The 17,027-nt window shown below is 39.7% G+C and overlaps 1 protein-coding gene across 3 annotated transcripts in view; it reads right to left on the bottom strand.

The window, feature by feature from the left end:
• Positions 1-17,027, bottom strand: part of LOC135462722 (atrial natriuretic peptide receptor 1-like) — a 212,983-nt gene that overhangs the window by 60,430 nt on the left and 135,526 nt on the right. For all 3 annotated transcript variants that reach the window (XM_064739944.1, XM_064739945.1, XM_064739946.1), the window contains exon 2: positions 14,942-15,053. In XM_064739944.1, coding sequence (XP_064596014.1) covers positions 14,942-15,053 — 112 coding nt within the window. The remainder of the gene's footprint in view (positions 1-14,941; positions 15,054-17,027) is intronic.

Below are 17,027 nucleotides of genomic sequence, written 5' to 3' on the forward strand. Positions count from 1 at the left end.
TGTGTGATTTTTAACCGTTTCTTGTGTATCGTTCATCGTACGCGATTCTTCAACCGTTCGTTGTGTGCGATGCTTTGACTATTGACTGTGTGCGGTGCAATAGACGTTCATCTTTAACTGTTCATGTTAACTGTTCATGGTGCACAATCGCATTATTGTGTGATTTTCTAACCGTCCTTTGTGCGCGATGCAATAGACGCTCGTCATTCGCGATTTTTAACCGTTCATTGTGCGCGATGCCATCGACTTTCATTATGCGCGATTCATCGTTGTTTGCGATGCTTTGACTATTCATTGTGCAAGATGCCACAAACGTTCACTGTGTGGGATTCTTTAACCGATCCTTTTGCACCATCCATTAGACACTCTCCATGAGAGATTGTTAAAATTTCCTTGAGTACATTGCCTTCAAGGTTCAAAATGTACCCTTCTTTAAACGTTAGATAATCATGTGAACATCACTAACGTTCGTTGTGTGCTCTTGTTGAATCGTTTATCTTCATTGTGTGCCACTATGTGAACGCCGACAGTGTTCATTTAGTTGTGTCAGATTCTTTGACATTCGTTGCGTGCTGTTCTCGAATCGCTGGACTACATTTGGTGTCATCTACACGTTTACAATGTGCGGTTTTTTACCAGCCTGTTATGTGCTAATGTTTACCCCTTAGATTTTTATTGATACAGTGTGTATTGCATTTCCATTGTCATCCTATTTTACAGATTACTTTGAAATATTTAAACATTTGATTAGTGATGATTATTATCGATATCATATGGCTGTGAAATAACGGGGCACCCGAAGTCTGCGCAACCCACCCACAAATTCACCCAGGTTACTCCAATCGTGTTATTCTTCAACACAGATGAAAAAAGAAGATTACCTTTCTTTATTTGAAGTCGCTCAGTTTTACGATCCGGAATCACGTGTCATTAAGAGAAAAGCTGGAGTGCACAATTCCATTTGCGCTAATGTCAGGAATATTTAAAATTCAGTTGACATGTTAATTAACAAACACTCAGCATTATATCAGTTTGTGTTTGGTGAGTTATGGAATTTCATGCATTGTTAATATATTAATTATGATTCCCTATTAAACATATGTCAACACAAAAAAGTATTCCTGATTCACAACAAATGTAAAACACTGCAAGTGCCTTTATAATGGCATAAAACTGATAAACGGATTGCAACCGCTCTTCGCAAGACTGATCTTTCGTAAATACATCCTAATTAAAGTAAAACACCCCCCCCCAAACTTCATGAATATGCATTAGTACCCCGTCTGTAGTTCAGAGGTCCCTTTTCAAGGTTATTACTAGGTGGTAGTGTGATGCAAGTGGGGAGGGGTGGGGTTGTAATGGCAGGATTGCATTTCCATACCCTGGGACATCACCTTACCGCAAAGCCCTCAGTAGAATCCATGGAACTTTCCAACGTACTTATACGTGAGGCCGTAGGCAGTACAGTTTCGTCAGGATCGTGTTATTATATGGTAGACCACAAACTGATCGATTTCAGGCATGTACGCATTCAGAGGTATCGTAGCATTGGCAGCGTGATGAAAATTTAATGCACAATATTATCCCGCTAGGAACAATTGATAGAATGGATTATTTCCTTCACGCTGATCGTTGGGCTTTTTTGCCCTTTTACGCTCTCTTCTCGCATTGGCTATCGATGTTTTAGTCAACAAGGTTCATACTCCCACCTTACCACGGACATGTCACAGCACAGTGGGATATATATTACCACGGACATGTCACAGCACAGTGGGATATATATTACCACGGACATGTCACAGCACAGAACGGTATATATTACCAAGCACATGTCACAGCACAGTGCGGTATATACTACCACGGATATGTCACAGCACAGTGGGATATATATTACCACGGACATGTCACAGCACAGAACGGTATATATTACCAAGCACATGTCACAGCACAGTGCGGTATATATTACCACGGACATGTCACAGCACAGTGGGATATATATTACCACGGACATGTCACAGCACAGTGGGATATATATTACCAAGCACATGTCACAGCACAGTGCGGTATATACTACCACGGATATGTCACAGCACAGTGCGGTATATATTACCACGGACATGTCACAGCACAGAACGGTATATATTACCAAGCACATGTCACAGCACAGTGCGGTATATATTACCACGGACATATGTCGCAGCACAGAACGGTATATATTACCACGGACATGTCACAGCACAGTGTGGTATATATTACCATGGACATGTCACAGCGCAGTGCGGTAAATACTACTACAGACACATTTCACGGGAATATTTCACGACGCATTACGCTTTAAATTATCTCTGACACTCTTCCGGACATAGTTCATAGTGCAACACGGTATACATTATTCCGGACATACTTCATAGTGCAACACGGTATACATTATTCCGGACATACTTCACAGCGCAGCACGGTGTACATTATTCCGGACATACTTTCCAGTGCAGTACATTATACACTATTCCGGACATACATCAGAGTGGAAAACGGTATACATTATTCCTGACTTATTTCATAGTGTAATACGGGATACAGTATTCCGGACACACTTCACAGTGCAATACGGTATACATTATTCCGGACATACCTCACAGTGAAACACGGTATACACTGTTCCCGACATACTTCATAGTATAATGCGGTATACACTATTCCGGACATACTTCAGTGCAAAACGGTATACAATAATTGGAAACATACCCCATAGTGTAATACGGGATACATTATTCCGGACACACTTCACAATGCAATACGGTATACATTATTCCGGACATACCTCACAGTGAAACACGGTATACACTATTCCCGACATACTTCATAGTGTAATACGGGATACAGTATTCCGGACACACTTCACAGTGCAATACGGTATACATTATTCCGGACATACCTCACAGTGAAACACGGTATACACTGTTTCCGACATACTTCATAGTTTAATGCGGTATACACTATTCAGGACATACTTCACAGTGCAATACGGTATACATTATTCCGGACATACCTCACAGTGAAACACGGTATACACTGTTTCCGACATACTTCATAGTTTAATGCGGTATACACTATTCAGGACATACTTTATAGTGTAATACGGGATACAGTATTCCGGACACACTTCACAGTGCAATACGGTATACATTATTCCGGACATACCTCACAGTGAAACACGGTATACACTGTTCCCGACATACTTCATAGTTTAATGCGGTATACACTATTCAGGACATACTTCACAGTGCAATACGGTATACATTTTCCCCGACATACTTCATAGTGTAATACGGTATATACTATTCTGGACATAGTTCACAGTGCGATGCGATATACATTATTCCGGACATAGCTCATAGTGCAATACGGTTAATATTACCATGGACATACAATACTTCACAGTTCAGTAATGAGGTCATTACCACGGAAATATTTCACAGCGCAATACGTTAAATATAACCATTAATATAGTTCATAGTGTACTCCGGTTTATGTTACAATAGACAACTTCACAGCTTAGTCAGGAACGTTTCATCAAGTTTTTAACAGTTTCCTGAAATCAGTTCATCCAGATGAGAGCGTTCACCATTATATTGTTGTTCTACAATTTACAACTAGTCAATACTTATATCTATAAAAGAAAACAAAACAATATCGCGTCTCACAAAAATATTAATATAAACCAAACCATTTGATAAGTGCAAAAAAAAACTGCCAATAAAAATCGAGTTAAATCAAGCGTAATCGAATTGAAAATACTTTATTCCATGTTGCTTTCAAGAGGAAATGACAAGTTTATCAAATTAGTAAGGATAAACTGCATGCACATTAACCCTGACATGCCGGTTGGCTTTGTACTGTATATTCGTGCCATTTGTCAACGACTTACTCAACCGTCTAAAACACCGTAGGAAAACTCCTACAAAGTTTCAAAGAACACTGACAAATGGTTTAGATGGTACAGCGTCATATATCGAGCACCCTTCGCGTGACACCAAGAGCGTGTTCGGTTGCTTCGTTGGTTTATTGGATCGAAACAATTAGCACGGTATGCTTGAAAGAGATGTCTTATGCTCCAGCAGGTGGCCTTTCCTTCAGAGCGTCTGGAAACGCGAGGCGATTGTAATATCAGACGGTGTCGGGACCAAGAGAGGCCATTCATGTGTCCAGACAACTGACGCTATATCTGACAAGATCCGTTCGGTCCCCGCTTCCTCCGGGCCGAAGACTGACATTTTCCTCTTAAGAGGTTCATGACTTACTCTGACCAAGAGAAAATTTCCACCCGTTATGGTGGTAAACGAACTGACAGTCCCCACTCCCCTCAACAGCCACAATCCCATCCCTGTCCCAGGAGAAGCCCTACACAAAAGTCAGGAAATACCGCCTATCGACTTTGGATTGGCGACCCGACGTCAAATCAAATCAGCAATGTTGAAGTGATAAGGACTGAACACAATTCCCGACAATTGTGCCACATTTCACGACCACGTGTTCAAGAGCTCCGGCCAGATGTAATAATGGATGTGTAGTTGATCAAGCAGAAGGTATATTGATGGGTTTGACCAGTGCCCATCAATTTGGCCAAGCAAGCTACATGGTCAATTCTCCTAGCTGCCATCCAGAAAGAACATCTCCATCACGGTACATGTAGACTCAACCAGATCTCCTCAAGAAATGAACTAGGACTGTGGGAGTAGAAACATATTACTGTCACTAAATCATAAACATTCAGAGGAATAATTCAGTTAAAATGTCCCACGTGATAACTGACACATGTCCATTTCAAGATGGACAGCTGCTTGCATGCCGTATATCTTCTTAGTTAAGTTATTTATTTTCTTTTTTCTATTTTTGTTTGTTTTTGTTTCATTATTATTATTATTATTTGCATTACTACAGGCCCGCGTGAAATGGGGTGAGTAGGGATTGGGCGTTCGAGGTTATGAGCAGATGAAACTGGGCTAAACGGGTGGACAATCACCGGACCTCTTCCGGTACCCCCAAGCTTCGAACTCACGACACTGCGAAACTACCGCTAGCCGGAACACGATGTCTTAATGGTTAAGAGTGACTCCCCAGGCGAACCCTCCAGGTGGCGTGCTAACCATTGTACAGATAAGGTATCTTCACCATTTGACCTATAGGGAAACGAAAACATGTCGTGTTTGATGGTTTTTGAGTCCCTAGAGCTTTTTTTATTATCTCATCTCGTTTTTGAGACAAAGAAGACATACATGTACCTCAATACATGCACACCTCCGACGTACCTTTATAAAATTTCCTCGAACCTGTTCCATTAAATATTTGAATTCTAAGTTGAATGTCATGAAAGCATTCTGATCGGCCACTCATGGTGTTCAATGTTTATGTTTGAAAGCCTGAGAGGCAAAACTCAAGGTAATAGCAATACCGCACGTTCCCAATATAAAACTTTTATTCGCCTACCCTCGCGGGGTGTCCCGGGTGAAAACAACAGGACTTAAAAATCCTAGGCGAAAGTGGCGTAACGGTGACTATCTTAAAGCTTTATCTCCCTTGTGGGTCCCTTGAAAGTAATGGGTCCTTTTCATTATGTTTCATTATATAGTGTCCTCCATGGGGGTATTGTCCCCTGGTGATGATATTATTAAATATTTACATATATTTTAAAACATTGTATGATATTGTACAAAAGCTATATTTATTAATTTTTTTTAATATAGTTTCCTGTCAATATATTAAAACTGTCAATGTGGTGTTACACTTAATCATTTCATTCATTCATCCGAGTTTTAATTTGTTTTTTAATTTTCACACAATTTTCATATAAACCTTCAGTAGATTGAAATGTTTTCTCCGTCGATGACTTTGTAGAAAGCCCAGATTTGCGAGATATCCTAATCTACCTATAGTCTAGACCGTATCCATCATGGGTAAACCTTTAAGATAAACAGGGTGGAATTAAACATGTGGCGAAGAAAGCGGGGTCATTTTGGTTGGAAATCGTTAAGTCAGGTGGGTTGACTTGCATATTTTTCAACACGTCTGTTTCACTTTGCATATTCTTGAAATCATTCACGTCATTCAAATAAAGCGGATTAAAAGAAATATGACGCCTATTCTGCTGAATTAGACACCGTTTGGTCACGTGGCAATAGGAGCAAGATAAATCTAACCACGGAATCTGAGATAAAGAATGTAATAAATATTCTCTCAAATAGCTGTAATATGATAGATTAATGCTGACAGCGATGTTATATCCCCAAAGTTTTAAAATGGCTGGCTGGAGCTCATTGTATTCAATTGCTCGCGTTTTGACACAGTTTTAAACTACAGACATGCTGATCTCGATATCAAATCGGACGTAACCTGGGCTACATGCATTCATAAATCACAGTAATTCCATATCTGTAAATAATAAACAGCCTTGAGTCATGTGATGTGTAAATTTTGAAAATAAAGTTATAAAAATACTGAAAGTACGCGGAATAACTCTTGGTATGCCGTTACATGTACTCGTAGGATGAGAAGAGTGCCATCATTCCAGGTATCCCCATTTGATTCGCATGGACTCTTGTTTCGAATTCCGCCCTGTAGTTCATTTCTGAAACCGAGCGGAAGAACGAAATAGTGCGCGTCTTCCGGGAGTAGTAATTAATCAATCGTTGCAAAACTAATCAGCGAAATGCTGCTGGCCTCGTGTTGCAGTTCCGATCGTAATGACCGTTACATCTTGAGTAATACTGCGGGTAATGCAATTGGAAGGCCGGCAACTGCCTCACTTAACGCCATCCCAAGCCATTCTCTTTAGGGAGGGATGCTTAACTAAGATCCCCAGGTATCTTTGCTCGCGCAGAAGAAGGTCTTATTCTACTCATGAAGTTTACGGTAAAAAGGAATCATTAATGATATGGTGAGAATTTAATCCTCACAACGTGATCAGGATTGTGGGGTTTGTGGAGCATATGTTTCAAACGAGATCAGTGTGACACCCACATGTTTTGTTATGGTGACTGTGTTATAGAGATGTAATAAACCTTGAACCGTCTAAATGTAGAACAGCATTGCTCAGTCCATATTCCATATCCAAGCATTTGTCTGGCTTCTGGATTGCATAGTGCAGTGGTGTCAATGCTTTCCAGCTGACACATTGATACATTTCGCTGTGTGACACACCAAAATCTACCTATTAGAATCAAATACGTCCTAGCTGACACACGTGGAGGGTTTTCTACATGAACTGGCATCTAGCTTTGGTCAAAGTTCCCCCAAGCCTTTACTTCCCTCAACCCGCTAACCAATCCAGACGATCTTAACTTTGCCTGTTTCCACAGTGCTAGTTGGTCGTCCCTAGCACAATCTAGAATCCGCTTAAGGCAAACTGTAACAGAGATCCCGGTCACTACCTGTGGATTTTCCTCGAAAACACCTTAAGCAGCTTGGAAGAAAAGTTTGTGTCCTGGAAAACAGAAATGGGATTTGCCAGTGGGTGTTTTCAGTCGTGGACGCAGAAAAAAATGCTTGTGTCTAGAAGGTTTTTCTGCTCACAATTCTCCAGTCTGAAATTTAGATTAATACTCTAATACCCTGTAACTAACGCCGTGGTATCGCCCAGTAACCGTGTGTTTCCAAAAAGTCATATATCCTTTTTTCTCAGTACATGTAACATTTTGTAAATAATTATATTTAAGGCCCTTGTTTTATAAAATCTTGAATCTAGTTCTTTTGGGGTAAATTTTTAATTCAATATTTTTGTACATTTCACGGTATTTCGTTGAATTAATTCAATAACTTCTTTCACAGAGGCGTTTAGCAATGATCACTCATTGATTCTTTAAAGATTTGTGATTTAGAAATAAAGGGCATTTGAAACGTTAAAGGTTAAACAGATATCGGAGACCAAGTGACAGAAGACATGATCAAACGGACAGTTGTTATGCCACCATAAAGCTATGCTGAAAAACCAGGAAGATGCTTCTGAGGCAATGAAAACTGGCGGAAGCGCAGTAAGAATTTCTACTACATGCAAATAATATAGCATCAATTTTCTCTGCCGTATAAACGGAATTTCTATGAGCATAGAAACCTTGGGCGAACTTTGATTATAATAAGAATCGACGTAGCTGTCCTACGTTCTGATCAGCAGACAGGAAGAATTTTAGTTATGGCATAGTAAGGGTGACATTTACGCAATACAATGCTTAACGAAAACGTCTTATTGTCTCTATTCAAAAAGCAACGACGCAGACACATCTCCACTCTAGGATAAAAATGCGCGCCTTGTTGAACATCTCTACTGACTGAAAACGATCCACAGTCTTATGAAGGCGCTGTGGGACCGTCAACTAAGACGTTGTGCTTATGTCGACACGACCTAGCTCACCCTGATATAACTGTGCAACACCACTGAGTTAATATAATGCAGTGTTATGGGCGCTTGTTCGTTGGCGCAGTGAGATCAATGGAAAGGTCTGCGCAAGGATTCCTAGTACATGTTCAGCGATTACAGTGTATGTATAGCTGAACGTTTACATTTGAGAATGTAAGACGATTGTGTTTTTTAAATTGTGTGTATTAAATCACCATATTCCTAAAGCAAATAGGCCTACTGCAGCATGCATAACGGAGGACTACAAATACATGCTGTAGGAGTCAATGTTACAATAGAGGTTGACCTCTTGATTCACGAGCGGTGAAAGTCTACCAAGAGAAATGTTAACTTTTGCATTACAAACTTAAACGTACACTTTTATGTCAAGTCAGACTTTACTGAATCGGATGCAGATTCTATGCAGTTCTTCAGTAAAACGTTTTACGGGAAAATTTTAACAGTGTACAGCCCAATTAAGTCGCCTTATAACGGAATCATCAACTTCATATTATGCACAGTTTTCGGAAAACATGAAGTTCCTGGAATTCTTGGCAGTGGTATCTCCCTGGGGCTACGTCAGAGTGTGGGGCATTCGGAAATAACACACTCGGTCTCAGTGTCGAAACATTTGCTTTGACGCTGTCAGAAATGTTCTGCAAGGTACTGAAAAGCTGTTCTGTGTATACTTTATCAGACATGTTTAGTTAATTCTGTTCGTTCCACGTAATCTCCTAAAGTGCATCTCTACAAAACTGCGTCTTGGAGTAACAAGCTGCCATGGTGAGCTGATGAAGTTTTTTAAGGTTCCTCAACCTATAGATTTATCTAGGATCGTACATGTAGAACAGTTTCCAGCACGGTGCAAAACACCTGCCAATTAAATCTGCAAATGTGCGCTGCGCACAGTTCCTCATTAGCTACGTGTTATAAAGAAACGTTTGAGTTATTAGTGGATGCTTCCGTAGAAAAAATGCTTTGATGTTTTTGGACAACACAACCTCCAAGTCTTCGTCAAAGCCAAAAAAGTAAATATGAACGGCATATTTATTTTTTTGCATGATACTGACGACGTGTTAAGAAATTCTAGAAAAGTAACCTCTAATAAATTATATTTATTGCCAGCGTATTTGTCTACCTAATTCTGCTGAGTCCATGGTGTCAGGAATTATGTAAGATGCTACAACTTAATAGTTTACTCGAACAGTAAGAATAAAAAATCTTAACTCAGCTAAGCTGACAAAATTCCAAATTTTACCTATTACGTGTGATCATTTACCAGTTATGGCACTGTGGTTCCTCATCTGGCATCATTGAAAACTGATGACCGCTTCTTTCTTGTGTGTTACCGGCTTTATTTTCTATTTGTATAATTTCTTACATACCTCTGTCTTTTGGAGCTAGTGTTAAACGTTGTTTTGGAATTGGATCTTGCGATAATCGACTTGGAACTCCCCTTACGGACTACGAATGGTATACGAATGTCGGACATGACGCTTATATTCACGCTCCATGTTATATTATTCAATATCATGTACTACTGTACGAAATTCTTCCATACGTTCAGCAAATTCGGTTACAGAATCTAGCCATAACACATAAAACGGCAAACCTCATTGCAAGGTGTTTTATTTTAAGAGGAGTGAATTAGAGTGTATTACGAGATAATATGCTTCAATTCAGTAACGCTCTTATGGTTCTTTTCATTATAAACCTAAGCATCTTTCCATTTCTTCCTCAGAACTCGCGAGAAAAAAAAATTGCCATGAGCATTTCGGGCGTCCTCTAAAACTTGGCGAGATATATCCAACAGAAAGTTAAACACCGTAAAAGATTACTAGTTCTTTTTCCTCTGTAAATCCAAATCTCTAGACCTCATCAGTTATTAAACGGAGTTACAACACTGTACAGTAACTTATAAATTTGTGTCAACTTTAGACAACTTTCAGACACGTCTTGGCTCAGTGTCATGGAATCGGTCATGCTTACCACGGCACCTGAAAATGTAACATCATCAGTCAATTCACTGTAATGGGCTTCTCTGCCTTTAACGCTCCGTAAATACTCCTTGCATATTAAATAGTCCAAAACACTGGTAATGGACTAGCTGTTTACCTTACGAATCAAAGAGAGCTGATTAGCAGAATATCGCGTTGGACCAGTACACGATGATACAACACCAAGCCTTGAACATCTGGTTTAAAAAAATCTTTGACGTTATGCATACACAACTACTGAGATTCATTGTTTGCAGAACGGCTCGATCATAAATTTAGAAGACAACTCATTTATCTTCGAAAGTGAAACTGCAAAAAAATTTCCACAACGTTGAAAGTGCAAGCCCTTGCTATCAGAAGTGGTGCCTCGTGTCTTGGCGATATTCCGCATTGCAACGTGATACAAAAACTGCAGCCGCAATTTGCACCAAACTCTTGTTTTCGACATCCAGGACATGTTTTTGCTACAACAAGCCGAGGTCAACGTGCGGACGCAATTATTGCTACAGCGTTGGTTTCAAATGTACAAAATTTTGTTCCATGGTTTGGCTAATATTGTGGTATATTGTAGATGTACATGTGTACTAAAAGGTACCATCAAGGAGTATAAACTTTTCTGCACACTCCTTACGAAGGTTTCCTCACGAAGGTTTCCTCACGGCCTTTACATTTATATTTAAAACAGGCAAGCAATGATAGATCTGCGAGATAAAACATGATTCTGCACTTATAAAAATAAACGGTTTTTTTAATCCATGTTAAAAAATTGTTCCGTACGTGGGACGGGTCTGTCAACAACCGGCGGATGGTCATGGTTTTCCCCTGGGCTCTGCCCGGTTTCTTGTCACGACAACGCTAGCCATCGTCGTACAAGTGAAATATTCTTGAGTACGGCGTAAAACACCAATCGAATAAATAAATAAGTAAATAAATAAATAAATAGAAAAATGATGATTTTATCTATTACAAAGTACGTTTGCACTTTTTACCAAAAGCTTAGTGATCTACGGGATGTTTTTATTAGATTCCATTGAGAACGATTGTTATAATACATAAAATCGACAATTGTCTATTTATTCATTTATTTATTTATGTATGTATTTATTTATATTATTATTCTGGGATGTAAAATCAGTAATAAATGTGTTTATCATCCGTGCCCTACTTGCATTATACGACGTGCAAAATGTGATACAAAATGGTCTACATCCTTCATCGGATAGTATTGCTATTTTGAAAGTTCATATATTGTGACAGCTTTCTTATTAAAACGTATGACATAAAGGCATGGGATTTCGTTTATTGGTCTGCAGTTTTCGGACAAGAATTTTGTACGTCTTTCTTACGAGGAGTAGGCACACAGAGAATAACTGACGGATTCTTGATTATAAATTGTGGTGAAACTCGGTGCTTCGAAGCCTTAAACTAATTACGCCATCCTAGTTTCAAGTCTGACCACTTCACCTCTCTTAAGTTGATCATTGCAAAACCCCTTTAGGTTGATCCATCGACAAGGGACCGGAAGTTTGCGGGAACGATTTCTGTTGCCGGTATCCTTAAGGGTCCCCAGGCAGGACAGACTTTGAGAGAAAACAAAATTAACCACTGAGCCGTGTTTAATTTGCGACCGATCGAAATTCACTGAAGCACCGATGAAGGGCGCAATGGTGAGGACAAGATTGTGTTTTTTATTGGCATTTTGGGAATGTTTTCGAAGTTACATACGGTTAAAGGACAGTATTTTGCGTCAGAATTTGCCCGTCAACAGCTACCGCTCAGCTAATATCGGGACACGTCCCTTTAATATTGAACGCAGAGAGATGCTCTGTGAAAATCGATGTAAGTAGAGTATATGTGGAAAGGACTACCTTACAAGATTAGACGCATCGACTTAAGCTCAAACTACCAAGTCTACACGTTGTATTTGTGTCTGACTGTATTACTGCGTCTTTGTGGACAGATAAAGTGGGTGGTTGGGTGGTTGGGTGGTTGGGTGGCGGTGGTTTGTGTTATCCTACAGGAATCATTATATTAGAAACATTTTACGACTGTCAAGCGGACTTATTGACAGCCCAAGTGTCCAGTATAATAAACGAATTGATCTGCTGCTTACACGTAGTTCGGTATTGTTTCAACTTGGTCGGTTATGAGAGGGCAATGGGAAAATGATGACAAACAGCATAACTTGGATACATATCCTGACTGTTTGACTCACTCAGTTTACAATGAAACAAACACAACTAATCCGAACGGAAAGAGTGGTCACTCAGATGACCCATTTACTGACCGAATGAACTCCCTGCAGTACAGATTAACTTCCCAAATATCGAATAGCACAAGAGTAACTCAATCAAATGCCCATGTCGCCTTTACACAGTTGACCAACTTTAACCGACAGAATCCGCAATTAAAATCGGTACAGACTCAATGTTTTTCGTGTCCTTATAAACCTATTCTCATACTATTTTAACCATTGCTAATAAATCAGAACGTGTGTTTCTGCCAAAACTATACCTTCGTTAAAATTCGTAAAAACGCTAGCAAGTACTTATACCCAAAGGGGAATCTACCCAGTTTTCTGATTTCTCTAATCTGGTCCGTGTGCAGCATATGAAGTAAACCGTGCATTCTCGTGTAAAGCAAAGATATATTGACATATTGGCAAGAACTGTCAATGTTTCCATCGGGTGTAAATGTCTATAGAACGATTTCGAGGTGCGATATATGTTAGTATTGCCAAGTGTTACGTAATGCAAATAAATAAAAGAATACATAAATTGGGGTACTGGATGTTTTTGGAGTGTGTACATGCCAAAAGGCCCAGGTTCAGATGCAATATGAGAACGCCGAACAGAAAATAACAATGTAGCTGGCAGCAACATTAAGCAACTCTTACGCGAGATCTAATGCAGTTTATGACGGGCAAAAACCAGACCTTGTTCGGAAAGCATGACGGCTCACCCTCACCACCATATATTCATTTATTTAGTTAACAGTGAAAATTCAGCCTAAACATAGATCAAGCACTCGCTCGTATTCGTATGCATGTGAATTAACAATGAGTCGCTCAAAATTTGATTCGGATAGCATGTCCGAAATGTCGATTGTGTACCTGACAACATTGTTCACCGAGACCTGTTTCCTTTGCGTCGATAAATATTGTTAGGCATTATTTATTATTTTCTTAAATATTCCTTTGAGGGTATGCCTGTGTGGATCATGAAGGAACGAGATGCTCGATAATGGTCTTGGAACTCCCATTGACGGTTCATGAACGTGATAGTCAGGTTGGCAGAGACAGATCACAGGTGGTACGCCCCTAAACCCTTTTTGCCTTCCCTATGGACAAGACTAATTAGCTTTGTTGTCTTCATTGTATGTACTTAGGCTGTCATTTATTCCTGTCGACATGTACGCATGTCCAGACGTACAAAGATTATATGGGTATAATAAAATGATCTTCATGTAACTTTGAAAGCAAAATTGGAAATGATATGTTCATTTATTTTAAAACTCCTACACCCAAACAAAATACAAAATTATGGTGCATGAGAGCCGTGGGTATAAGGCCAACGGTTTATAGAATCTCTGGATATAATTTGGATGAATAAATACTCAGTCATAAAACTTAATAGCCTTTATATCACGTTTCACCTAATTTCACTCTAACTTCATTTAGATTTGTCTTGCTATTTTTTTTTGTTATATGTCAGCTGTGGGTATTGTATGTGAATAGATTTCTCGCTAGAACACCAGATAAGAAATGTTTGCATGTATGCTTTGGTTTTAACGTCGTAATGAACAATGTTCCAGTCATATGACGACGATGAGTCACATAGTGTGTACATATACTGCGTCTTCTTGCGGCACGGCGAGTCCAAACCGCTAAAGTATTGCCGCCACTGAAGTTTCATGCCAAAGACACCAGATATGACACCCCATCCAGACACACTATATCTACACCAGGCCAACTAATTCTGTATCCTTGCTCTAGCCTTTCAGTGCTGAATGCCAATCGAGGCAGGAACAAGTACTATTAAGTCTTGGTATGACCTCGACCTGGGTTTGATCCCGGGTCTCCCGACTTCGAGGTGGACGCTCTAACCGTAAGGCCAACGAAGCGGTCCCAGATAAGAAACGAAATTGTTGCGTCATAAAATATATCATTGTCTGCTCTCATTCCGGCTTTTGTACTGAAAGATAGAGTTGCTTTCTCCCTTAAGTTTGGTAATATCTAATCACCATTTCTGGTAAGAACTCTTTGCACCAATTCAAAATATAACGATCTTTTGGCTCTGCGACCAAAACCCCCTATTCTTCCTTAGCTGTGATTGATGGCGTTGTTGTAGTTGTTCTCCTACTTCTGGTTGTTAGGGAGAGTTTTCTTGGTCTTGATGGTGTGATGCATCCTGGAAATGCGCATGCGTTAAAACCTAAACCGTCACATCGGCTATTTTTTGCTTCTTTTATAGTGTGTACATGTAATGCCTGTTCAGCAAATCTGCCTAAAACCAAACTGTCTGATTCATGACAACAAAAAATGAATGCACCTTACCTGACAAACAGGTCGATATTGAAGAAGACATACTCTCCATTGTCGAACTGAAGTTCCTCCGCCTTCAGCATAATGTCCCGGACAGAGTCTGGAGAGGCGCAGAGTACGACAACTGTAGGCATACAAACAATGGGCAAAGTTTATAATCAATAAAAACATCAACCAAAACAGCTTAAATATAAATGAGACGTTGGGAAAACAGTTTGAGCTGACGCGTATTACGTCCAGATCACTGCGTGAAAAGTACCCTGTAAAATAGAGTTAGACAAAATAAAACGGCAATATGGCCTGTAGCATGTTCCACGATATATCTGCCCAAAAAATAAATAAATAAAATTGCATTTAGCCACGGAAATAATATTATTACAGATATGATCAAAATACGTCATAGCCAGCAAAACAGTATATACAAATCAAAGGGGTCATTAAGGTTGGAATATTATGCAACGCTCTTCAACGTTGTTCCAAGCATGAGTAACGCCAGGAGGTGGGCAGAGTCCAACAAACGGTTCCAGCATGCACAAATCCACACAAGCATGCAAACAAGTAGTTTGTGTGAGCATATAGAGAACATGCAATGAATAATTGAAAAGAATCAGACATACAGAAGACACAGGTGTACAGTGTGTAGTTATGTACATGTAGCATGGAGAGTAAAACCAAAGCAGGGACGACGGTATAATAAATGGCAAATGGTCACAGGTCAAAGGTCACAGGTGAAATCCGGCCCGTTAAATATTAAACTTAGACGGCCAGTATCCTCAGGGCATAGCAGAATTAGGTAAGAAATCTGTTGGTGACAGTGACAATGATAAACCTGGGTGTGGAAGCTGGTGCGCGTTCGTGTAGGATGGGGGTAAGGGTGGTATGGGGGTGGGGAGGTGTGATTTTGGTCCTGGTAGAGCAAAATGCTGTCAGAAAAATGTCGTACGGGTGAAGAATGCATTGCGTTTTACTATGCACTCAGTTATTTAACTTATTAACGAAGATTGTGTTCAGCCATTACAAATACCTCATCAAAGGTAAAGCATTTTAGAGTTCGAAATAATTATGAAGTTCCAAAAAGACGAGGGAATTGTAGATTTTAGTCAACTAGTTTATTTTTCGTTGTTATTGGCTATGCTTTCACTCCACAGAAGAACAAGGAATATCGTAAACTGAAGAAACGTACATTTGTGTAATCTTAAAAAATAGAACAAGAATTCACCCTAAAATCAATCTTGATCTCATTTGCAAATGTACCTATAGACTGAACAATGTTGTCGCAGTTTAAAATCCCCTCTAAGGAAAATAAAACTGGTTGGTATCACATTTCGTTGTACAAGCAAACATAGGGAGCGGGTCATTGTACAGCTAAATGTCACGCACGCACAAGTATCAGCCGTTCTAATTCGGCTGCATGTGTTTCTCTGGATCAAAGTCTTAGCATCGATTTCTTAGTTACGCAAACATAACAGCGTCGCTAAAAGTTGCATATGCTCGCTACAAAGTACACAGTTTTGTTGAAGATTGCCGTGTGTTATTCAAACAGCGGTTGCATCGCTCACGCTACCGTTACCCGGCACACTAATCGCACCAAGAAACATCATGTCTGCTTCGATTTTTGTGTACACTCACAAGTCAAATGAATCTTGAACTGACATTCACAGCCACACGCATGCTTTATTGACATTTATTATTTGCCTGTCCTTTCATAAATTCAGATATGTCTGCAACGTCTGTTGATGAGCACACAATCGTATACGTGAGGCAAACTAATCTGTCATTCCGCATACGGTGAATAATAGTACGTTTGAATGACAACAAGAGGAACGAGTAGCAGCTAGTATGAAAGAGTACGTCTGTTTCTTTAATATAAGTACCCTTATATTAGCAAGCCGTTACAGACGTCGGTATTCTGTAAATTTCGCTTTCATCTGACTGATGTTATCAGTATAAGTAAACAAATACTGTAATGAGGAATGGATGAAATAAATCTTCAAATTCGCCATCTAACCATACAGAAATGCCTTTGGAAAGTTGCAACTTTTGTCTGGTTATGTTCCGATAGTGACTCCTTGCAGTTCTTTTCAGTATGCCTGCGGTT

Source organism: Liolophura sinensis, chromosome 2, assembly GCF_032854445.1.
Source record: "Liolophura sinensis isolate JHLJ2023 chromosome 2, CUHK_Ljap_v2, whole genome shotgun sequence".
NCBI classification, from domain to species: Eukaryota; Metazoa; Mollusca; class Polyplacophora; order Chitonida; family Chitonidae; genus Liolophura; species Liolophura sinensis.